General features: G+C 45.3%; 1 protein-coding gene and 1 long non-coding RNA gene across 2 annotated transcripts; one reads left to right on the top strand and one right to left on the bottom strand.

Moving 5' to 3' along the window:
* Nucleotides 1–1562: 1562 nt before the first annotated feature.
* On the bottom strand, nt 1563–15902 carry LOC140343395 (endoplasmic reticulum membrane adapter protein XK-like). Its single transcript, XM_072430066.1, has 3 exons — nt 15360–15902; nt 9321–9583; nt 1563–3326 (listed from the first exon to the last, which is right to left on the bottom strand). Exons 1-3 carry the CDS (start codon nt 15680–15682, stop codon nt 2599–2601), a joined length of 1314 nt encoding a protein of 437 aa, XP_072286167.1. The 5' UTR covers nt 15683–15902; the 3' UTR covers nt 1563–2598.
* On the top strand, nt 15367–19796 carry LOC140343396 (uncharacterized). Its single transcript, XR_011923314.1, has 2 exons — nt 15367–15875; nt 19424–19796. It is a non-coding gene; the product is annotated as an uncharacterized lncRNA (long non-coding RNA).
* Nucleotides 19797–25357: the final 5561 nt, after the last annotated feature.

The following is a 25357-nucleotide window of genomic DNA, read 5'->3' as shown; positions in this document are numbered from 1 at the left end:
TTATTGTGCCTCTTTGTTAAAATCCTCTCTGCTAGGCAGCCAAAATGGGCCGAGGGTTATGGAAAGCCCATAGCTCAGCTTTACCTTTTATTACCCTGAAGAAGTGGGCATTCAAAAAGCCTGAAATGTGTTGTCTTGTTTTGCTCAGCTTTATCTTTTATTACCTTGAAGAAGTGGGCATTCTGGAGCCCGGGAATGTGTTGTCTTGTTCTTTAAGACCTAAGATTTTTTTTTTTTAGAATGCAGGTTATTGGAATCAATTAAGAATGGGGCCAAACAACAATGAAAACACTAGACTGGGAGCGTTTTACCTCATTTTGGGTTTTACGCCTTTCATTGCCTTGCTGTCCTGGTGACCCAGTTATTTTTATTTGTCACCCGAATGAGCCATGAACAGAACATCTTTCCACCACTCTAATTATATAAGAATTCCAGGCTCAGCAATTTTCCCGTTTCCTGGTGGCAACGTTTTTTCCTCCAAGCTTCCAGCATAGCCACCAAAATGCTTGCTATAGTAAAGACGTTTCGGCAGAGCTAGCACCGAGCCCTACATTATGGTTTGCACGTTTCTCCTCCTCCGAAGGGAGAAGGCTCAGAATATTGACAAGAGCAGCTATTCCCAATTAAAAGGGTTCAAGGGTTCCTTGAATTGTGGCCACTTGACCTCATATTTGCCTGCATAGTTCTGGGGCCAAAGCTTTCTGGAAGGGCCACCTGCATGACAATAGTGATCTGTGGTCTGTAAGGGTGGCATTCTGGTCACAACTATAGGTAGGACATTCTTTGCATTGACCACCAACATAAGAGGCTTTTTTCTCATGGACCCCCAATTAATTGGTTCTATGGCGGGCAGCACGGTGGCCCAGGGGTTAGCACTCCGGCCTTTGCAGCGCTAGGTCCTAGGTTTGAATCCCAGCCCGTGTCTGCCTGGGTTTCCTCCGGGTACTCTGGTTTCCTCCCACATCCCAAAAACATGCAGTTAGGTTAATTGGCTTCCCCCTAAAATTGACCTAAGACTACATTAACAAAATATGACTATTGTAGGGACATTGGATTGTGAGCCCCTTTAAGGGACAGTTAGTGACACAACTATGGACTATGTACAGTGCTGCGTAATTTGATGGTGCTGTATAAATACTGTGTAATAATAATAATAATAATTCCCTGAGACCTTAACATAAGTTCAAGGGTTCCTCAGAGGTTCAGAAAGCTTGCAAAAGAACATGTGCTTCCCTCGACTTCCTCTTACCGCCTACAATGTAGCCAAAGAATGTGCCATTGAGCAATGAAGCACATATTGATTTATGACCATGTAGTCCCTACGAAGACCTAGGCAGTGCCACACCTTGGCCGCTCTGCTAAGACGTTGCAGAGTGAAGAGAGGATGCATCAAGATAAAAATAAAAAGTGAATCATTTTAAATTACAATCCAAGTGCCCACCTTGCTTACCAATCAGCTTTGTAGCCGTGCGCCATTTTCTTTTTTTGTGAGCCTTCAGTTCTGAATAAATAACAGTAACAAATTCCTTTAAAAACAAAAAACACTGGAAAGATGGAGCATACTTATTTCACAGCATTGTATTTCCATCATATAATCATTAACTGATACAAATTCATTTTACAAAGCTCAATGGTATATTTTCCCCATTTAGCCCACCGGATACCATTTCTTGTTAAAATGCCGCCACAACAACAACTAAACAGTATATAGTATATTACACATGGCACATGCTCATAGGAAAAAAAAAACTTCAATAAAGCTGAGCTCCAGGTAGTTAATAAATATTATTGTTGTAAATGTATTACGTTAATGCAATTTGTGCGATCCCCAGAAAATGGCTTAGTTTTGGCTTCATACAATCCCTGTACTGTACCATTCAATATGAAAGAGTGGAGGACTTGGAAGCAACCAAGGGTGCTACATGCCAATGTGCTAACAAGTAATATAGGGGCATTAGGAGCAAAGGGTTGACTTCAATAGTTGGCTGCTGCACTTTGTCTAGATAGCAGGATAGGTAGGAGAGGTGGCACCACTGAATCCTCCAGTGCCAAGGCTGTAAGGCCCCATTTGCATCTATGGTGATGAACATAATCCACCTTGGTGTGCCGTTGTTCCAAAGGACATGCATCAACTCCCAATGCATGGTACCATATATGTAAGCAAAGGATGTGCAATTACTTCTTGGCATGCACTGCCTTGCCGTAGGCATGACCCCACTGCAAGGCAGTGCCCAGTACAATGCACATCTAGGCGGGAGAACTATCACATAGATGGGAACCCAGCTTTAATTTCAAGACTGGGTGACCACATATCCTCCAACTTTCATATTCATATCTATATACTGAGCCGTTTGCCTGGAGTTCAGCTTTAAAATCACATAAAATTGTGTACAATGTTGAGGTTATTGCTTGCAACAGTAGCACGAGTGACAGCTGATGGTGCTCTTTGCACAGCTGCCATGCAGTGATAAGACTCAGCATAGGCACTTTTCTAGTTCCTGAGAAAAACACATATCACATGACGGTGGGTATGATTAGATAACCAGCACGATGTAGCTACAGTTATTTCCTGAACGAAAAACCAACGGCGTGCCTTTATCACACAATGCTCTCCCTTCCAAAACCATGCCTCTCCAAAGGCTTTGTTCTTCTTTTGCAACACACGCATAATAAAAAGTCTGACACGTTATGGGTGAAAAGCGAACGGCAAGGGTGAAAGTACTGGTAGAAAAAGAGCATGAAAAATATACCCGCGGCGTACCCAACCAACAGCTGCACCACCAGGAGCGGAGAACAAAAATACTCAAAACCATCTTCTTTGTAAAAATACCAGAATAAAATTAGAGCTGCATTCTCAAGTAGCCTAAAAATATAGTGGAGGCACAATCTTCCCCAATTTTGGGATTGGTCAATGAGGTCTCTTTCTGTTAGGTTGAGTTGGACAGCTGACCAGCAAAACATATTGATTGCGGAGTAGAGTAACGTTACTGTGCCCAAGACAGCCATGGTGCCTATCCGACTGAAGTTCTTCTCAACGTTCTCTGGGATTCTGTTTCCGCTTCTCCAAAAGTTGACCCACGGCAATAGGAAGAGGGCCAGCAAGTTCACCACAGCTACAAGTGCAACCCAGGCTTTCAGTGCCGCACAAAAGAGCACCAATACAGTGACGCGTGTGGCAATTTCCAAGGACCTCCAAAGAACGATGCAGATAAAGGCTGGCACGCTCAGCAGCACTTTGTAGTCATCATATTTGATCTGGATAGCTAGGATGTTGAGAACCAAAGCGCCGTAAGTGGTGGATGTTAGAGACATCGCCATGAGGACAGCTGCGAAGAAGAGAAAAGTAATTTAGTTTAAACATCACTTACAAACAGATTTTAATTACAAGAATTTAAATATTAGTGTTTTATATTGATAAAAGTAATACTAAGATATAATATATGGTCATAAAATTTGGAGGCTTTGTTAGAACATCCACAATGTTATCCAAAACTTGTGGATTACCCTGAAAATTGTTGAGTTCAGGATTCTGTGCTTCTAAGCTTGTGTTATTAGTTTGGAGAAGTCCTAATGGTTTGATGAGTTTGGTGTGGAAGAACTCAAGTATCCCGCACAGTTCCATTACCTCAACCCTACTGAACACCTTTAAGATTTTGAAGTGTTTCTATTTAAAATCTTATGGAAAGCCTTAAGGAAGAGTAGTTGTGGTTGTAACACAAAGGTGGGAAGAAAGGAGGGTTCTTCATATCTCAGTTTAAATATCTCGAAAAATTCAGCCTTTCCTTCAATATCTCATCCACATCTCAATCCAGAAAGTAGAAGGTGACCCTGGATGATATTAGAACAAAGATGTCTCCATCTTATGTTGATAATGATTCCTATCTAGTATGCATGTGCATTGGTAACTAGTGACTGGGGGACCTCCATATCTTCTCAGTCTTTCCTCCCTTATCTCCCTCAGTCCAGAAAGTAGATGGTGACCCTAGATAAAAAGGTGTCAATGTGTACATTGCTAACCTGTAGGTGGAGGGAATCTCCATATCTCTGAAGTCTATCTCCCAAAGCTCTCCCACTTCTCAGTCCAGAAATTAGATGGTGACTGGGTGAAACCAGAATAAAGGTATCTCCGTCTTCTGTAGACAATTAGTCCTACTTAGTATGTATGTTCATTCAAAACCAAAATGTTGGCTGGGGAATCTCAATATCTCAATCCAGAAGGTAGATGGTGACCCTGGATGATACTAGAACAAAGATGTCTCCATCTTCTGCATTGGCAGAGAATTACTTCTACCTAGTATGGGTGTATATTAGTAAGGGGGGATCCCCATATCTCTGATATCTATCATCCAATATCTCTCTTCTGATTTTCTATTTCTAATTGCAAAAAGTTTATGGTGACCCTGAATGATAGCACAACAAAGGTTTCTCCATCTTCTGTAGAGAATGACTCTTACTTTGCTAACGTTTACTATCCAGTTGGTCTAAGGATCAGTGAGCCCTTGATGTGAAATGTTAATTTGGTTATGGATGCACATACCCTGGCTGCCCTGCTGAAGGATAGTCCTTTTGGATTTATGATACCCATCGGAATTTTTTTCCCCCAGCCCTAACTTGGACACTTAAAAGTTGCAAATGGTGTTTTGTGAATATGAAATATTCCCAGAAGAAGCAGGTCACCCGTGAAACGTGTCGGCATTTTTACATAACATCATTATCAAGTGTTAACAACCAGAAACCTTGTCTTGAGCCTAATACTACGTATATTTGTTGTGTAGTTGTACTGCGTTTTTAATATTTGTATGAAAAAAAATCTAAAGTGTGAACTGGCGCATGGCTTTGCTTTCTAACAGACCCCTTTTTCACGTCTTTCTTTCATATTCATATGTATGTACATTGCTAACCAGTAGGGGGATGTCCATGTATCCTCAGTCTTTCCTCCTATTTCTCTCCTATATCTCAGTCCAGAAACTAGATGGTGACCCTGGATGATACAAAAACAAAAGGTAACTATTTTCTGTGACTCCTACCCAGTATGCATGTAGATTTGCTAACTAGTAGGGTGGGATCTCCATATCTCATCAGTCTTTTCGTCCCATATCTCTCTCTCTTCCCTGTCCAGAAAATAGATGGTGACCCAGGATGACACCAGAACAGAGGTATCTCCATCTTCTGTGTAGAATGACGGCTACCTAGTATGCCTGTAATCGGTAGGCGGCAAGCTGACCCTGGAAATTGTCTTTATCTACTGTAGAGAATGACTGCTACCTAGTATTCCTGTAACTGGTAGGCGGCAAGCTGACCCTGGAAGTTGTCTTCATCTTCTGTTTAGAATGACTGCTACCTAATATGCCTGTAACCGGTAGGCGGCAAGCTGGCCCTGGAAGTTGTGTTCATCTTTTGTAGAGAATGACTCCTACCTACTAAAGCAAATATGTCTCCATTTTCTGTAAACCTCTCCAAACCTAGTATATACAGTTAGGCCCATAAATATTTGGACAGAGACAACATTTTTTTTCTAATTTTGGTTCTGTACATTACCACAAATAATTTTAAAAGAACAACTCAGATGAAGTTAAACTGCAGACTTTCAGCTTTAATTCAGTGTGTTAAACAAAAAGATTGCATAAAATGTGAGGAACTAAAACCTTTTTTTAACACAATAAATTCATTTCAGGGGCTCAAAAGTAATTGGACAAATTAAAAAGCTGAAAATAAAATGTTCATTTCTAATACTTGGCTGAAAACCCTTTGCTGGCAATGACAGTCTGTAGTCTTGAACTCATGGACATCACCAGATGCAGGGTTTCCTCCTTTTTAATGCTCTGCCAGGGCTTTACTGCAGCGGCTTTCAGTTGCTGTTTATTTGTGGGCCTTTCTGTCCGAAGTTTAGTCTTCAACAAGTGAAATGTATGCTCAATTGGGTTCAGATCAGTTGACTGACTTGGCCATTCAAGAATATTGAATAACTGACTTGGCACCATCAAACTGAAAAGGGTTCAAGAAACCCCAAGCAACCTTTGGAGGAACCCTGGCTGCTCTAGTAACTGACCTACATAATTGCATATTAAGCATTTACAAAATTTTAAAAACATTTCATCACAACAATAAAGACAAAACACTCCAATATCAGCTCAAAGCGTGTGCTCATTAGGAACACAATAGCCGTTAAGCATGGTCAGCTGGTTGAGATCTGCTGACAAATAATCATAAGATCATTACATGCGGCCATGAGATTCTCATCAAGCTTATTATCTTATATAATAGGCTGCCCTACATACACTGAATTGCACATGCATAGAAAAAAACCTAACATGAGCACTTCTAGAATAGCATTATATTATATGACTACTACATTTAATTTGTTGAATATTAATACGACATAAAGGGGCAATGTGGTGGTTTACACTATATAGATAAGTTGCCAATCCCTAAGGAAATGGATAATTAAAATTAGAAAAAAGAGAAGTAACAGTAGGCTTTGTTTGTTGGCAGGATGTATTCAATTAAATTCAGTTATACATTGAGGTTAACAGTGTTTATATGACACATATTGAAAGAATTATTATTATGTCCATAGAGGGTTTTTTTTGGATCATTCACTAGACAGTAAGATACTACATTCTAGATCAGGCAGTAGGGTTCCTTTAACAGCATTATAGTAGTACCTTCTAATAGTCTCAAACCCGACACGTTTCACCCACTGGGCTTCTTCAGGGGTATTTTTGGACACGCTTGAAAGGATTCATCTGAAGGTTAAATCATGTGTAGCAGTATAAGGCTCCTGTTCATTAAACGAAACCTTTTTGTTTACACATCGAATATATTGGAAATTGGATTTCAACCTTGGTCCACTAGATCTTAAGATGAAACCTTTCCATATCTATGGGATTCCTTGAATTACACCAAGCAGTCCATTCTTCGTTTTTTTTTCTTCTATACTATTACAGTTCTTTGCGCAATACAAAAATACCCCTGAAGCAGCCAAGTGGGCGAATTGCATTGGGTTTCTCTGGTTACTGATTGGTTATTCCCCCTCCCCACCATCACCAATGTATTGTGTTCAAAATAATTGTAAGGGGTTGTCTCTAGTATTAGCCTCTAATCATTTATTAACCCCCAGGGTAAAGATCCAGTTTTTTTTTTTTTTTTGTAATGGTGAATTGCTGCAGAGGAAAGCCAGGTCTCCTGCCTTCCAAGGCAAGGCTTTACCATGCACAAGGCTGTGTAATTCTCAGGGCTGGGTGAGCAAATACAAGTCAGTTGGTAGGCAGAACAGCTTTTATCATGGGAATGAAACTAAATTGTGGAAAATTTCCAAGCTGATGTTTATTCACTACACCGTTAGGCAATAGAAGGTGGCCCAGGTACTGCATGTCTTATGCTGATTCAGTGCTCTGTTACCGGTTGGTTAAATTGCAATGTTGTGAAAGAGAGCAAAGTGAAACACCCAGCCGCCTTGCAAAGCAAAACTTTAGATTTCACCCTAAAGGTCCCTTCGTAATGCCCAACCTGGATGCAAAGTTACACCCAGCAGGGCCAAACATCCAGGAATAGCACCAGGCAGAGAGTAAGTGGGTGGCTCTGCGTTCACGTCACGCGTCACTCTCTGTGATCTAGAATATGGCAGCCCACGCCCATGTGTGTTTAGCTGCAGGCAAAGTCTGTCTCTGCCATTGCATAAGCGTCACTCCAGGATAAACACTGTAATTAGACAACAACAGCACAGGAATTCACTCTGATTCACTGGGACATTCACATTCTTAAGCCTTTTACAGACAGCACAGGATTATCATTGGAAACAATTCTTTCAGTGACAGATGAATGAATGAGCGCTGTAAACAAAGCACTGTTCTGTACTATCGGGGGGGAAAGGAAGGACTAGCGAGCTGCACCCTGCTGTGCTTTTCTCTATAACAATGCAAAGCAGTCACCCCCAATCAGCTGATTATCAAGGGAACTGCTGTACATGTTAGAATTTGTTGTGCTCATCCCATTGCATGCAACTAAAATCTGACATAGCATTAAATAATGTATGTATGAAGATCTCTAAAGCTATGTACACACTTCCAATTATTATCGTTGGAAAACGAACGACGAGCGATCCTGCACGATATTTACGAACGATCGTATAGCACCGATCCTGCACATAGAGATAACGACACGATCGTTCGTAGATATTGTACACACAATAGATACGATCGTTTGAGCGATAGAGGAACTATGTGCACGACAGGAAAGTGAACGAACGTTCGTTTATTACGCATGCTCAGACCATGGACGATCAACGAACGACCGTACACACGAACGATGTTCAACGATCGTCGTCCAATCCGATCCGCCGGTCCGCTTGTTCGTTTCCAACGACTTTCCTCGTTCGTCGGCGTCGTTGGTTACTTTTTTACGAACGATTTTTTGCCCAATCGATCGTTCGTCGTTCGATTGGAACGATAAAAATTGGAAGTGTGTACGCACCTTAACACATCGAGCGTGCTTATTGAAAATCCACAATTCTAAAGTGCATGCATGGTTCTCTACGCAATTGTCAAGCAATATCAGTACACACGCTTGGCCATTAATCATGTATAGCTGAGGCGATCCGCCAAGCCCATGTCATCCAAGTATAGTTATGGATCATCACCTTTGATGGCTAGTTTTTGAATAACTCATTATCTTGTGATAGGTGGGAATAATCTAAATCAACCAATATGCATAAATGGTTCCTCATGGGAGGAGTCATCCCAAATGGTTTTGCAGTCAGGACAAACCATAGTGCAAAGCTGGGGGTGCTTATAGGGGTTAGCTCTGATTTATATGGCTTGGAGCCATTCACATGTATGTGCTGTAGGAAAACAGATGCGTTGCCATGCACTTTATACCTTGCATTGCATGAGAAGGATTCATTTGAATGAGCTGCATCCATACAAAAGTGTATGGCACGTATTGGAGTGCACATACAAGGGAATTCATATTGGTGGATTGCATTGTTTTTATGCACGAATTGTGCAGGTGTGTTGGGGTAACATTAGGAATAAAATATTATGATCCTTACCATGTGTTGGCTGTGTGTGTTAATGGACCATTAAAATGATTTTACATTTCTTACTTAAAATCCAATTAAAATTATTGTCCTTCTAAGGCTGCCTTGTCCGCAGGGCGACAACGCTGAATCACAAGTTGCAGAACACACAGGGTTGCCACCTTGTTAAACGTGCATACCAACAGTGCTGCCTATAGAAGGTAGTCCATATGTTTATGCCAAATAATAGGATTTGAAGGTGTAACCTTATGAGGATTAGGTTATGGCTGATAAAACTTCTCACCTCGTGCAGTGGGTACGTATCGCTGCAGGACAGTAACATACAACTGAAGGGTGAGCTGCGGAGTTGACCCAAGGAAAGCTTGGATGACAGCGGTGCGCTTGAAGGCATTGCGGTGTGTGGCCAGTCTTCGCAAAGAGTGTCCCACTTCTCGTTCCTCCTCTTCAAACTTCCCCCAGCCACGTAGATGTTTTTTACGGGAGATGCTAACATAGGGTTCCTCCTCACGGCCCATTTGGCAGTACACCATTAATGCTTCCACACATCTAGGGGAGGAAGAACAATTTTTGTTTAGATAAACTATGGATAGTAACAGATGTCCATAACAGATAGGTTTACCTACCAGCCAGAGACATCAGAACCACCAGGCTGATATTGTGTAAGCCCAACTTGTGCCACCAAAACAACTCTGACCCATGGAGGCATGGACTCCGCAAGACCTTTGACGGTGCCCTGTGGTAACTGGCCCCAAGAGTTTAGTGGAAGATTCTTTAGGTCACACTGCTCCCACCAACCTGCATTCTTCCCATAATGCACCCCACTGCCCCCACTAACATACCTTCTTCCCATAGGACACCCTACTGCCCCCACCAACCTGCCTTCCCATAGTGCACCTTGCTGCCTCTACCAACCTGTTTTCCTCCTATAGTGCATCCTGCAGCCTCCGTTGGCCTGCCCCCTTCCTATAGTGCAACCTGCTGCCCACACCAACCTCCCTTCTACCCATAATGCACCCTGCTGCCTCCGCTGGCCTACCTTCTTCCCATAGTGCACTCAACTGCCCCCACCAACCTGCCCCCTTCCCATAGTGCACCCTGCTGCCCCCACCCACCTCCCTTCTACCCATAATGCACCCTGCTGGCCTACCTTCTTCCCATAGTGCACCCTGATGCCTCCGCTGGCCTACATTCTTCCCATAGTGCACCCTACTGCCTCCACCAGCCTGCCTTCCCATAGTGCACCCTGCTTCCCCTGTCCGTCTGCCGTCTTCTAGTGCACCCTTTTGCCACCTCTCCCCCAGGAAAACAATGCACCTGCACCTAGCCAACCACAATATATATTAGAAAATTTGGTTCATCAGACTAGGACACCTTCTTCAATTTCACCATGGTCTGATGGTCCTGATGCTCACAAGCCCATTACAGACACTTTTTTGGTAATGGAAGGGGTCACTATAAGCTGCATTTATACAGCTCCATAGGCAGCCAGCTGCACTACCCTGTGTGCTCTGACACCTTTCCCTTGTGGCCAGCGTGAACTTTTTGGGAATTTTTGTGCTACAGAAACTTTGGAAGGATCAGACCAGATGAGCTAGCTTCTCTTGCATCTTGTCTTTCCTTGGCCCATTGTTGTTAGATACTAACCACTACTAACCACCAGGAACACCTCTTCAGACCCTCAAATACTCATTGTTCCATCTTCCAACACCTGAGCTTTAAAGAAAGAGTGTTCACTTGCTGCCTAGTTTATTCTAACTCTGGACAGGCAGCATTGGAAATAAATAATCAGTGATATTCACTAAATCTGTCAGGGAGTCATTGTTTGGCTGTGCCCTGTTAATGAATTTGCCATTTACCTCTTGGCCCTCCCTGACCAAAAGAAAAGGTTCCCCCATTGAAAAATGTACTCTTATTTTACATGGATGTTGCAGACAGTTATAGGGTAACTGGCCCAGGGGGTAAGCACTTTATGCCGGGGTAAGCTAGGGTTAAGGTAGACGGCCAGCTGCCCTTTAACTGCAACCCTAGCTGTCCATGTAACAAGGGTCAACTTCCAAGTCTTGTTCTGGTACCACACTAAGGGATATTTCACAACACACATCATTATTAAACATGATTTATATAGCGCCAACATGCTACATAACGCTGTACAATAAATAGGGGTTGCAAATGACAGATTAATACAGACAGTGACACAGGAGGAGGAGAGGACCCTGCCCCGAAGAGCTTACAATCTGCATTAATGTGCACAGAACACATGCACTGGTGTGCATTGTAAATATGAGCCGCTGTCTCCTGCAATGCATTCAGCCGATGCAATAAACCATCAGGCAAGTCTCCTTGTTTCGACTGTGTTGGGCAATGCCACTCGGTGAATCTCAACATTTCTGGTATGAATGAGCGCTATATTTCTTTGGGCGACAAAGGTCAATGGCAATACAAACCTGAAAAGGTTCTGATCTAACCCCTCAGCTATCCAAAACTAACTCCATCCTGGCTATTGATATATTTTAAACATTGAAAAAGAATGCTCAGCCAATTTGTATACCCACAGATAAAAACAAGAGCGCATGACGGCATTGCATGATTTACATGCATGGAATATTTGCAAATGCTTGAATGTTTATCGACCCATATATCTTAGTGGCACTTCACAAGCTCACCTATCAAGCACTCCATATGATAACAGCATGGAGAGATAAGCTGTGTACAGACAATTATGTTTTATTGCTGTGCTGTGCATTGTGTTCTATGGAGAAGGGAGGGGGGAGCAGGTGCCATATTGCGGGAATCAATAGTGCTCATTGCAGGTTGCTTGTTTAGTGTTTCAGTGCAGTGAATGTCTATACTGACACGAGATTTTCACCTAAAATAATCCCAAACAATCATCACCAGTCATGCGTGTATGCATACATAGATTATTACAGGCCCAGGGACATTGCAGGGCGTTCAAGCCTGCAGTAACATAGGGGCCAGGGGGTAGGACCACAGCACACAGTGGTACAAGGCATGGGCATCTGACACTCAGGTGCTGGAATGGAAAAAAAGGAGGAGATATGAGCCAGCACGTAGGGAAATTTAATACACCCTTTTGGCACCTTTTTTAGGGCACCTACAGGTTTTCTTTAAATTCCTCCCAAAAAATTTGGCATTGCAGACATTGAGGCTTCATCCCTGCTACAGCTGTGTGCTTTACTTTACAGAAGGCATGCGCATTGCCATGCACTAGGCCCAACGCACCACATTTGCACAGAAAAAAAATGCATGCTGCACTTTTAAAAGCCTAAAATCGCATGGCACTGCAATGCATGGTGGTGTGAGGCATTGTACTGGTCAGGTGCATTTCATGTGAAATTAGGAGCAAATGCTAACCCACTGCGTGTGTCTTACGCATTTCGCCATTAAAATTCACTAGTCATAATGGAACAGGCTATTAGAAATAATGATGTTTATTTCCATGCAGATGACCTTTTCATGCAGTTCTGGTTTTTGTCGTACAGTTGTTTAGCAATCATTGTACCGTGACTCATCATTTTAGTCAGGTCTGTAAATATCATTGCATGCATTAACCCTCTCATTAGAAACCTTTGTGGTTGGACCAAATCTGGATTATTATTATACAGGATTTATATAGCGCCAACATATTACGCAGCGCTGTACATTAAATAGGGGTTGCGTATGCCAAACAGATACAGACAGTGACACAGGAGGAGGAGAGGACCCTGCCTTACAGAGCTGGATGATTTCATTTTCACTGGTTTACCACACCAAAAAAGATCAAAACTAAAAAAAAAAAATGAAAGTATTTTTAAATACTTACTACAATTTTTTTTTTACTATCCCAATTTCAGTGGCCCTGAATAGGTATGGCCAATGAATGAATGAGTATATTTTAGATTTCTGGATATCATTTGGGATATCATTATTTCCCAGTAAAAAAAAAAGAGCAAGCCTTGTGTATAGGAATCGCTCAGACAGATGCTTTTCCAAGGCCGCTGACCCAGCATTCCTAAAGCTAAAGGAATGCTGAGCAGGCGTTGTCATCCCTATTTAGCATAGGAGTCAATGGAAAAGCTCAGATAGGCATTTGAGTCGGCCCTGTGGGTCTGTGTGTGCTCTGTGATGATGTGCACCCTGTGTGGTGTATGCACTGTGGCAGTGTGCGCCTTGTAAGGCTGTGTATGCGCTGTAGTAATGTGCACCCCCTATGGTTGTGTATCCTCTGCAATGGTGTGCAACCAGCGGGCCTGTGTATACTCTGTCGGGTTGTGTGTTTTGGCAGTGTGCATTTTGTTGTGTATGTTCTGTGATTTTGTGCACCTTCTGAGCCGGTGTTTTCAACCCTATTTAGCATGGAGAAGCTCAGATTTGACTCTGCCATATGGTATGCTCTGTGATGGTGTGTGCCCTATGGGCCGACATATGTTCTGGAAGTGTTAGGTCTGTGGCCTTGTGAAGCATGAATGGCATTGTATGCTCTGCGGTGGGGTGTACCCAGTATGGTGGTATGCACAGGAATTCTAAGCAGGAATTGTCTTCCCTTTTTAGCATAGGTGTGATGGAGAAAATCAGATAGGAGTCCGAGTGTGCCATCTTCCATGCTCGGTGATGGTGTTTGCCCAGTGGGCCGGTGTGTGCTCCGGCTATGTGTTCCCTGTGTGTCTGCTCTCTGGTGGTTTGCACCATGTAAGGCAGTGTATGCTCTGTGATTGTGTGCACCCTGTGGGCCAACATATGCTCAATTGTGGAGCTATGCACCATGTAAGGCAGTGTATGCTCTGTGGACCAGTGTGTGTTTTGGCAGAGTGTACTCTGCGGTGGTATGCACTATGTAAGACATTGCATGCTCAATGATGGTGCGCACCCCATGGGCCAACATTTGCTTAATTATGGAGATAAGCACCATGAAAAGCAGTGTATGCTCTCTGATCGCGTGTGCCCTGTGGTAGTGTGTGCCCTGGCAGTGTGTGACCTGTGGCAGTGTGTGCCCTGGCAGTGTGTGCCCTGCGACAGTGTGTGACCTGTTGGCCAGTGTGTGCCCAGCGGAAGTGTGTGCCCAGGCAGTGTGTTCTCCGTGGCAGTGTGTGCCGTGGCAGTGTGTGATCTGTGATGGTATACAGGAGGATGACGCACCATGTGTGGTTACATTCCTGAAGTCAAAGGGATCCCGCACAGATGTGGTCAACCCTATTAAGCAAATCAGCCAATGGAGAAGCTCAGACGGGAGTTCGGGTTTGTTCAACTGAACATTTAAAAAAAGATTCCTATTTTTCCTACAAATATAAAGTCGCTGTCATCCTAACTGGATGCAGGAAAATCCCCGATTGGTTGTTCAGACGTTCTTTTTCTAGCTTTGCCTATGTGGCAGGACTGCCAGCCATGGAGGGTTAGGAGAGCTAAAAATAACGACAACCGGATTCCGCAGACGCCAATTACAGATCTTTGATGTATTTTCTCTGTGAATGTCAGTCACGGCTTCCAGCTGCCCACTGATATAATGTGAAAGCAAATATTGATTTACCAGCTTTCCCAGCACACCGATCACCGTGATTGGTTAATCATTGATTGATTCTGATTACGTGATTGGTAGCAGCTCTCACTGATGGGTTCTCACCCAGAAATATGAACTTTACATTATAATGAATGGAAAGAATACATTGTATTATTAATTTGTTCCTGCATAGGCTAAGGCTAGGTACACACCTGCAATAATTATCTACAGATCAACGATTATTTTGAACGATCGTATAGTCCACGATTCTGTACATGCTGAAACAATACGACTGTCCAAAGATAATGTACACACACTGGATACAATCGTTTGAACAATGCCAGAAATTATGTATACTAGAGAACGAACAATCCATGATTGCTACATGACAGCGAATGATCGTCACCCAAACAGATCTGCAGGGACGGTCGTTAGTTTCCAGCAACATTCCTTGTTCATTGGTGTCATGGTTTACTTTTTTGGTAACAATTATCGAACGATCAATCGAAAAAATATTGCAGGTGTGTACATAGCCTGGGAGAAGCCATGCCACAGATGTGGGTTGTGGCCCCTATAGAGACTGGGCTATTGTACCTAATGATACATCAGACCTTGAATATGTGTGGCGCAAAATGCCGCTACACAAGGGCCCTCCTCAGCCAACAGGGGCCCCAAGTCAGTTTTGCATTGGCGCCCCATGTATTTGGTGTATGCTCTGTGCAGGTCTTACCCATCCAATTAAAGCTGCGCTATATTCACCCAATCACTGTCTCCTGCCTTTGGTCGCCCCGCCCACACGGACCCCCAAGCCCTTCCCCCGCAGTTCTCTACCTGATGATCGGTCCCAGCTGTAACAAGTGCATGAGCAGGATGAGCGGGCGGTCCCGGCCCAAGTCCCGGTGGATGAAGGTAAGTGTCAGCTGCACCACAATGGAAGGGACCAGCATGAAGACGATGGTCAGAGCCATCCACACCTCGTCCTCCGATCGGCTGTACTCCGCCGACATCCAACAAGCGGCCGCGGTCTCCGCACAGAACAGAAAGGTGGAGAGCAAAATACTGAACGGGGGTCCGCTCCGGGACCGGGCCGACACAAAGTCCTCATCGGCCGGTACACCTGGAGGGGACTTACCAGCCTCACAGACGTCTTCCATGGTCAGGGCAGAGCGATCAGCCTACACACAGCCCGGGATCGGATCCCCGATCACAGCTGCCTCCCCCGGCTGCAGATCACATCGCACGGTCACAGAGCTGGCGATATCCAGAGCCCGGGGCACTCCATGCAACGATCACCGGCCCCATCCGGGACTTCCCATCACACGTCTGCTCTGTGATGTGTGGCAGCAGGTGTGTCCCGCCCTCCCCCGGGTCCTAGAGCCCTCAGCATGGGTGGAATGTTCTGTCCTAACCTGCCAATCAGCCCTCCTCCTAACCTGCCAATCAGCCCTCCTCCTAACCTGCCCCCGAGTCCTCCTCCCGACCTGCCCCTCCATCTGCCCCTCTGTCCCCCTCCTAACCTGCCCCAGAGTCCTCCTCCTAACCTGCCCCTCAGTCCCCCTCCTAACCTGCCCCTCCTAATCTGCCCCTCTGTCCTCCTCCTAACCTGCCCCTCTGTCCTCCTCCAAACCTGCCCCTCTGTTCTCCTCCTAACCTGCCCCTCTGTCTTCCTCCTAACCTGCCCCTCTGTCCTCCTCCCAACCTGACCCTTCTTACCTGCCCCTGTGTCCTCCTCCTAACCTGCACCTCTGTCCTTCTCCTAACCTGGCCCTGAGTCCTCCTTCCAACCTGCCTCCCCTAACCTACCCCTGGGTCCTCCTCCTAACCTGCCCCATAGTCCTTCTCCTAACCTGCCCTTCCTAATCTGCCCCTCTGTCCTCCTCCTAACCTGCCCCTTCTGTCCTCCTCGTAACCTGCCCCTCTGTGCTCCTCCCAACCTGCCCGTCTGTCCTCCTCCTATCCTGCCCCTCTGTCTTCCTCCTAACCTGCCCCTCTGTCCTCCTCCCAACCTGCCCCTCCTAACCTGCCCCTGAGTTCTCCTCCTAACTTGCCCCTCTGTCCTCCTACTAACCTGCCCCTGAGTCCTCCTTCCAACCTGCCTCCCCTAACCTACCCCTCTGTCCTCCTCCTAACCTGCCCTTCCTAATCTGCCCCTCTGTCCTCCTCCTAACCTGCCCCTCTGTCCTCCTCCCAACCTGCCCCCCAGTCCTCCTCCTAATTTGCCCCTCTGTCCTCCTCCTAACCTGCCCCTGAGTCCTCCTCCTAACCTGCCCCTCTGTCCTCCTCCTCCTCCCAACCTGCCCCTCCTAATCTGCCCCACAGTCCTCCTCCTAACCTGCCCCACAGTCCTCCACCTAACCTGTCCCTCCTAATCTGCTCCTTCTGTCATCCTCCTAACCTGCTCATCTGTCCTCCTCCTAACCTACACCTCTGTCCTCCTAACCTGCCCCTCTGTGATTGCCCTGAACTCCTACTGCTCAACAACTGCCCACCCACCTACTTCTCCCCAACTGGCCACCTGCTTCTCCCCAACTGCCCACCTACCGCTCCCAAACTACTCACCTACTGCTCAACAACTGCCCACCTACCTACCACTCCTCAACTCCAAAACTCTTCCTCCCCAGTTTCCTTTGTCCATCCACCCCTCTCTAACTGAAGCTCCAACATTTTCCTACCTATCATTACCTCCTCAACTGTCTGTCAACCTCTTTTGTGCTGCCAACCTACCTCTCCTTAACTGCCACTCATCCAATTCCCATGCCCTCCTTCCACCTACCTCTCAGTTCCCCTATCCACCTCCTTCCTCCTTCTTAACTGAACCTCTCTGGTTACCATGCCTTTCCTTACCTGTATATCTGCTCTTCTGTCCACCTCCTCCTCCCTAACTGCCCCATTTCAGTTACCCCTCCTACAACCCACCCCCAATCCTACACCTCATACTACCTAACTTTCAACTCTCCCTCTATACATTCCATGTCCACTTTCCTTTCCTCCAACTGCCCCTCTGTAAATCCTATGCCCACCTACCCCTCCCGACCTACCCCTGTTCCTCTATAAATTCCCTGTCCTCCTACTTCTCCTTAAATGCCCCTTTTCAAATTTCCTGTCTACCCCTCAACTGTCCTATAAATTCCACCTCATGCTACTCACCTGTTTCTCCCTGTTCTCTTTTTGTTTCTCAACTGCCCCCTAATAATGCCCACTTACCTCTATTGTCCATTTGTTAATCTCCCCAGCTGTCCTTCTATAAATCCCCTGCCCACCTACCTCTCCTCAACTGTTTGCCTTCCCCTCCGTAACTGCCCCTCTTCCTGACCCTTTTTTATCTTCAGCGCTCTGTGTTTAAAGCCGCGTACACACTTCCAATTATAGTCGTTGGAAAGGATCTTTCAGGATCCTTTCCAACGACTAGCACTGCACGATGCATGAACAATCTGCGCCGATTATCGGGCGAGAACCCTTGGAGGTGTGTATGTAGCTTAACTCCTTTTACAGAATTTTACTGAATTGTTACTCTCTCTTTCCCCAATTTTCATCTTTAATTCCCCCTTTTCTACCCCCCTTTCCTCCTCATGCACCCTTGCTACCTCCCATAAGCTCCCTTTTCTTTGTCAGCTATCCTCTTCCTTCCTCTTATCTGCTTCTTTTAAATTTTCCTGCCCCCTCTTTTCCTTCTCAACTATCCCCCTTTTATTCCCTATCCCCTTTTTCCTCCTTTTTCCTGTTCAATGCCTTGCCCCCATTTTCCTCTTTGTAACTGGCTTTTCTGCCCCCCTACATACCCCACCCCCAGGCTTTTTTTTATCCTAATATTGCGTCCCTATTTTTTCTCCTAAACTATCCCTTCTGCTGCCCCTTTTCAATTTTCTTGCCCCCTCTTTTCCTCCTCAACATTTTCCTCCCATTCCCTACCCCACTTTTCCTCCTCAACTATAACTTTTTAGTACCCTGCGCCCCTGTTTTTTTTTTTAATTCCCTTACCAACACCCTTGCTCCCAAAACAACCACATTTTGCCTTTCCCCCTTTACCTCCCTCATAACTGGGGTTGGAGGGTGTAAAGTGTGCTCCATTATGAGGGCTGCACAGCCAACAGGGGGCCCCACGTCCATTCTAAACAGGGGCCAACTCTTAGTCCACTACTCTCCCTCATTCTCCTTTTTTTCTCATCATCTGCCTCTCTCCAAATATTCTGCATACCTTTCCCTTCTCATCGCATCATTCCCTTCCCCATTCACCTTTTAGGGCAGGGGTGTCCAAACTTTTTGCACGGAGGGCTGGATTTGGTGAGGTGAAAATGTGTGGGGGCCGACCACTAACCAGGGTTAATGTGAGCGGGTCCCGCACAGCACATGCCCACCAGGGTGACGTAAGGGATTCCCTGTGCTCGGAGTCCGGTGTCAGTTTGAGTTCTGTGCAGAATCAAAGTGGGCGTGGTCTGTGCGGGTCCCGCACTATAATGTCGTAGTGGATTCCCTGTGCACAGACGGGGACTCCCATCCTGCCGATTATACCCGTTAATTGCAATAAAATAGCTGTTTTGTACACGTGTATTTTTTACTGTGGTTAACAGTGCTAGTGAGCCACATATTATTAATTTTATGACAGGCTGCAGCCGTGGAAATCTGAACACGGGCCCCAATTGGCCCCCGGGCCGGACTTTGGACAAGCCTGTTTTAGGGTCAGATTTATTGTCCTTTATATTTGGATATTTATTAATACGGCTCCAAACTTTTTACCACCAACATAAAACATATTTTTTATTTCTTTTAAACTTTTCCAGTTGTCCTGATTTTCCCAGCTGGTCTACATGCATCAATATTTCAGGGGTGGGGTGGTCTGTTGCCAAAATAAAAATTAAATTTTTTGAAAAAATGTATTTTTCTCATCCCAAATTTAGAAACTCACACATTGATATTCAAAAGTGTGGTCAAGAAAATGGCTAGACCTACAGAATATCCCCAGGCGGCGGTAACGTGCGCGTGTTCCCACAGCAAACATGTGAATGGGACCTTGTATTGACCGTTGGCGGGCACAATGTAAAACGTTCATTAGATCCGCGTGAGCTGCAGCTGTCAGGAGCCGCTGATGACTAGAACAGTGTTTGTGTTGTGTTGAGCTGCTGCAAACCCGCAAATCGAGTTTGTTTGTTGGCCTTTCGTATTTAACCCTCAGCTAATCCCTTGGAATCCCTAAATAGCATGAATGTGCTCTTTTTTTATTCTTTCCTCTCCTTTTTATTTTTGAGATACCAAATAAAAATATTTACAGTTTGTTGTTGTTTGTTACATTTTTGTGCTGTTTATCTTGTAGCATTAGGGTGCAGGCAGCCTGGCTATTTTTTACAGCTTGATTTATGGGAGTGGTCAGGACTGACATAGGGAGGTGCAAAGTGTGCTGCTGTACAAGGGCCCTGGGCCCTCTTCAGCCAACAGGGGCCCCAGGACAATCCTGCAGAGGGGCCCACTAATGGCCACGTCTGCTACAGATCAGAGGTTTCTTTTGTGTGAGTGCGGCTGTGCTGTTTCTTGCATAGGAAGCTGAGCTTGTGTGGAAGCAGCTGAAGCTGCAGCCTGCCAATGAGACTTCTCAAAAAGCAACCACAACCTTGCTGCAGATATACAAAGGGGGTTTTAACCTCTTCTTTTTGTTCCAATGGTAACCAGGGCATTGGGGAGGTTGAGGATGGGTTGACATTTTTAAATCTTTTGTATTTTTTCATTGTTTTACAAATATTTAACATTCATTGAGCACTATAAGACAGCATAGCAGAAGCCCATCTGCTTTTAGGCATACTTTGTCTGATTGAAACCAAGCACAAAGCCATTTGATGAGGGATGAGTCAGTTCTTTCATTTTCACTTAATTTGTGCTTGACTTAATAAGCCAGGGCTGTCCAACGTAATCATTGAGGGCCAGGATATTCATATTTTTAGGATTTCCCCAACAGCATTCATTTAGCATACATCTAAAAAAGGATTGATATAAAAACCTGGCCTGTAGGTGGTCTCTATGAGCTGGAGTTGAATGGCCCTCTACTACACCAAAAGGTTTTTAACAACAAAGCAGCTAAAAGTGGGAGGAAATTGTGAAAAGGAGCCAGGAGCTCCACCTGCTGGTTACAGAGAATACTGTATTTTTGGCTATATGGATACAATGGTCAGAGAGATGAAGGAGGTAAAGATCCTCCCCCAATCACCTGCGAAGGAGTGATTGTAGGTGATTCAAACCACCAGGATTGGAAAGAGTTACAACCAATGCAGACCTGCACACTGGTGGAGTGGCGGCCCGGTTTATCAGAGAGTATTGAGGACATTACATGCAGATTTACACCTTCATTATAATATCGGCATGGAAAGGCAAACCGCACCATTGAAAGTCAAATATTTACTTCAAGCTGTGCAAACACTTCACAAACGCTGTTTGTTTGGTTGCTATAGAAAAATCAGTCTGGTAGATTTCATATTGGCAAATGCTGAATCTCCCATAATCCTCCTGTCCTAAAATCTCTGATATCTGGACACAAACATGACAAAATGCAAAAAATTCTGCACACAGCAACTTGGATCTGCCCTCCAATCTCCCTGTTAAAAAATCTGCTCTCCAGCCCTCTTTATCAAATCTGCCCCCCCCCCCCCCCCCCTATTAAACTTGCTCCCTAGCCTTCCCCTTAATAAACCTACCTTTCAACTTCCCCTTTAATAAATCTGCCCCCCCAGCCTTCTCTTCTTTAAAACTGCCCTCTAGCCCCCCTTCATAAAAAAAACTGCCCTCTACCCCGTTCTCTTCAGTTTTACACAGTTGTACTGCCCCTTTCCATGACTGAAATTCCTCTGATTTAACTGCGCTTTCTGAGCCCCTCACAGTGTGCATTAGAAGCTGCAGTAAGTCAGAGAGATCCAACTTTATTCCTGGCCGGAGGATGTCCAGCATCATCTAGCCCCTCCCCAGCCTGACAATACTAAGCCCCGCCTCTTTCATTCATTGGATTTCAGTTTTCCAATCACGGAGGCTCAGTGTCACATGTGGGCGTTACCTAGGGCTTTTTGCTGTTTGAAAGACGCCATGTACAGTCCCTCCCACCTGCCATGATCTGCCTGCATTGCATACGGAAGCACAGGGACCTAGTGATGACATCAATGGGTATACAGTAGGGCATGCAAAGGAAATTATAAATCATTAGCATGCTGGTGTGAGAACGCAGCACCTGGTGTGCAAGGACCAATAGGATCAAACAACCTAAACAAAAATTTGGGTCAGAAGGGGGGGGCTTGGGCGACATCTTTCCTCGAGCATATCTCCTTGTGTGGGCTCCGTATCTTTATCATTATTTGTTTGCAGTAGGCGTAATAAACGCGCTATGTGTCCCCAGTGCTTGTTGTTGAAATGTGATGTTGTCACCCTGCTGGGGCCCTGCAAACATCAGGAAATGAACCCATCAGCCTCATGTCAGTGGTGCTGAGCTAGATTCTGGATTTGAGTCATCAGAGATAAGGCAGAGAAAGCCACGGAAATGTCTGACTGTCATCGCTCAAATATCACAGCAACGTCAGTGGAGGTTTAATGAGCATTTCCTGCCTGGGTGACAACAGAGAGAGCTCCGGTGAGGAAGGTGTCTGTCCCCATGTGACCTAAACAAGATCAGTCCCTCCAATCCAGGGGCAATTGGGAGGTATGAAGAGGGACAGTCCCTGCAAATCAGGGGCAGTTAGCGGTATGATGAGGGGCAGTCCCTACAAATCAAGGGCAGTTGGGAGGTATGAAGAGGGGCAGTCCCTGCAAATCAGGGGCAGTTAGGAGGTACAAAGAGGGACAGTCCTTCCAAATCAGGGGCTGTTGGAAGGTATGAATAGGGGCAGTCCTTACAAATTAGGGGCAGTTGGGAGTATGAAGAGGGACAGTCCCTCCAAATTAGGGGCAGTGGGGAGGTATGAATAGGGGCAGTCCCTAATATTTAGGGGCAGTTGGGGGGTATGAACAGACACAGTCTTTCCAAATCAGGGGCAGTTGGGGGGTATGATGAGGGGGAGTCCCTGCAAATCAGGGGTAGTTAGGAGGTACAAAGAGGGACAGTCCTTCCAAATCAGGGGCAGTTGGAAGGTATGAATAGGGGCAGTCCCTACAAATCAGGGGCAGTTGGGAGGTATGAATAGGGGCAGTCCCCACAAATTAGGGGCAGTTGGGGGTATGAAGAGGGACAGTCCCTCCAAATCAGGGGCAGTTGGGAGGTATGAATAGGGGCAGTCCCCACAAATCAGGGGCAGGTAGGGGTATGAAGAGGGACAGTCCCTACAAATTAGGGGCAGTTGGGAGGTATGAAGAGGGACAGTCCCTCCAAATCAGGGGCAGTTAGGGGTATAAAGAGGAACAGTCTTTCCAAATCAGGGGCAGTTGGGGGTATGATGAGGGGCAGTCCCTCCAAACCAGGGGCAATTCGGTATATTATGAGGGGCAGTCCCTACAAATCAGGGGCAATTAGGAGGTATGAAGAGGCGTTAGTACCTTTAGCGGGTATTTTTTTGAATACTTCCTCACTGCCTCCTGCACAGTATTAGCACCGGGGATTGGGAGCATAAATTAATCTTGACAATGGCTTCTTATGCTTTCCTCAGATGATCCGGGAAGAATGAATACAGAATAGTGGTGAAGAGAGATGAATGGCGATAGTTCATACAAATTACGTTACATTTTTTTGCCACTTGAAGTATCAAGGTCGTGACAGGGTGACAACACGGGAGCACAACTGTAATACAATAAGAGTGTTGTCGCCATGACAGGAAGTACCTAAACAAAGAACCTATATGGCAGGATCACCAGGGATTATTTTAAACTGCAATTTTTTAAAAAATATTCAAAATGATTTTTGAAAAAATAGTAACCAATTAAAGTTATTTGTGTTGGGTTGATTGATATTGATATAGTGGGTGTAGCACTGCTTCATAAATATCAGGTTAGAATCCAATCTGGCAATCATATTTCTGTCCCTGTTCTGAGCCTTTGCAGGATTTTGTACCATACAAAGGCGAGTTTGTGTAAGGCGGGTGTGTGGCCCCTGGCTGACTATATTAGGATGTGTTGTGAATTGAGGATGGGTCACACAGTGTCTGGAAAATATTCCCTGAGCAGAGAGGAGAAGGAATGTGCCAAATAAACAGAAAATGGGAGAGTCTGCAAAAGATGCAGAAGAAACATCATAAAATGTATTAGAAATTCTGTATATTACAAAAATAAAATCTGGAGAGAATAAAATTAAAATGAAATCAATATTCAGCTCACATTTACGCAATTCGCTGTTTCTGCAAACATATACAGAAGTAGGAGCAGATGAAAGTTAATCCAATGCAAGGTAACTTTTATGGTCAGCTGGTTGTGAAGGTATAAAGTGGAGAATAATCCTATTGGCTTGTGGTTGCCATGTCATGAACCGCCCCTGCCAACAACCAATCGGAATGCTGCCTGCTCTGTACCTTAACAATGGTCTTCCATCTGATGTTTGGCTGGCTGTAATTTAATTGGGTTTAATGCAAATGTTCCCCCATCTCTGGTAATAATAAAATTTGAATATGACCCACATTTAGGAGTTTAGAAAAGGGTGATATTGATGAAAAGATGTATTTGCTGCAGGGGGAAGTAGGCGTGGCTTCATTGCTCTGAATAATGGGATGGTTAGAAAGGTTGAAGACACATAGGTAAGAGAGTCTGAGCTTAATCATGGTATGAATATTAATTCCTGTACCCACAAAATCCCCCTTAATAAAACAGTCACTCTGCCCTTCCCCCCCAACACTGCTTGGTGTGTCCAAAAGATGTAAGTATAAGGGGGTCCCATTTCAAGCAATGCATTATTTCATTCCTCTCACCCCTAGTAGTGAGGGTTTAGGAGACAGAAGAAGATGGGTAGGTGAGGGGGAAGCGTTGGGTTTTCAGTGCCCTTTTCAATGAGCAGAAAGTAGGAGCAAGCCGAATAGGACGAGGAAGACCATTCCAGAGAGTCGGGGCAGCTCTAGAAAGGTCTTGTATTCGTACATGTGATGAGGTTATGAGTGAGGAAGTCATTAGTAGGTCATTGGAGAAGCGAAGAGAGCGGATGGGGGAGTATTTTTCTATCAGGTCAGAAATGTAGGTGGGACAATAACTGTGGAGGGGTTTGAAGGCAAAGCATAGGAGATGAATTTGAATTTAAGGTGAAGTGGAAGCCAATGAAGAGAACTACAAAGAGAGAGCATGGGAAGGCTGTGTATGGGGAAGGTAGGTGGATAGGATGTGTATGGGGTAGGTAGGAAGGCTGTGTATGGGGGAGGTAGGTGGGCAAGCTGTGTATGGGGGAGGTAGGTGGGAAGGCTGTGTATATGGTGGGTAGGTGGGAAGGATGTGTATGGGGTAGGTAGGAAGGCTGTGTATGGGGGAGGTAGGTGGGAAGGATGTGTATGCGGTAGGTAGGAAGGCTGTGTATGGGGTAGGTAGTTGGGAAAGCTGTGTATGGGGGAGGTAGGTGGGAAGGATTTGTATGCGGTGGGTAGGTGGGAAGGATGTTTATGGGGTAGGTAGGAAGGCTGTGTATGGGGGAGGTAGGTGGGAAGGCTGTGCATGGGGTAGGTAGGTGGGAAAGCTGTGTATAGGGTAGGTAGGTGGAAAGGCTGTGTATGGGGTAGGTAGGTGGGAAGGCTGTGTATGGGGGAGGTAGGTGGGAAGGCTCTGTATGGGGTAGGTAGGTGGGAAGGCTGTATATGGGGGAGGTAGGTGGAAAGGCTGTGTATGGGGGAGGTAGGTGGGAAAGCTCTGTATGGGGTAGGTAGGTGGGAAGGCTGTATATGGGGGAGGTAGGTGGGAAGGCT

Source organism: Pyxicephalus adspersus, chromosome Z, assembly GCF_032062135.1.
Source record: "Pyxicephalus adspersus chromosome Z, UCB_Pads_2.0, whole genome shotgun sequence".
Taxonomy (NCBI): Eukaryota; Metazoa; Chordata; class Amphibia; order Anura; family Pyxicephalidae; genus Pyxicephalus; species Pyxicephalus adspersus.
Note: the sequence above shows the minus strand (reverse complement) of the source record. Positions and strands in the feature narration are given on the sequence as shown.

Coding starts and splice junctions, on each gene's coding strand:
- LOC140343395 (XM_072430066.1), bottom strand. CDS start 15,682: ATGGAAGACGTCTGTGAGGCTGGTAAGTCCCCTCCAGGTGTACCGGCC. Junction 9,584..15,359: donor CAGCTGGGACCGATCATCAG/GTAGAGAACTGC, acceptor TTCCTCCCCTAG/ATGTGTGGAAGCATTAATGG. Junction 3,327..9,320: donor ATACGTACCCACTGCACGAG/GTGAGAAGTTTT, acceptor TCTTCTTCGCAG/CTGTCCTCATGGCGATGTCT.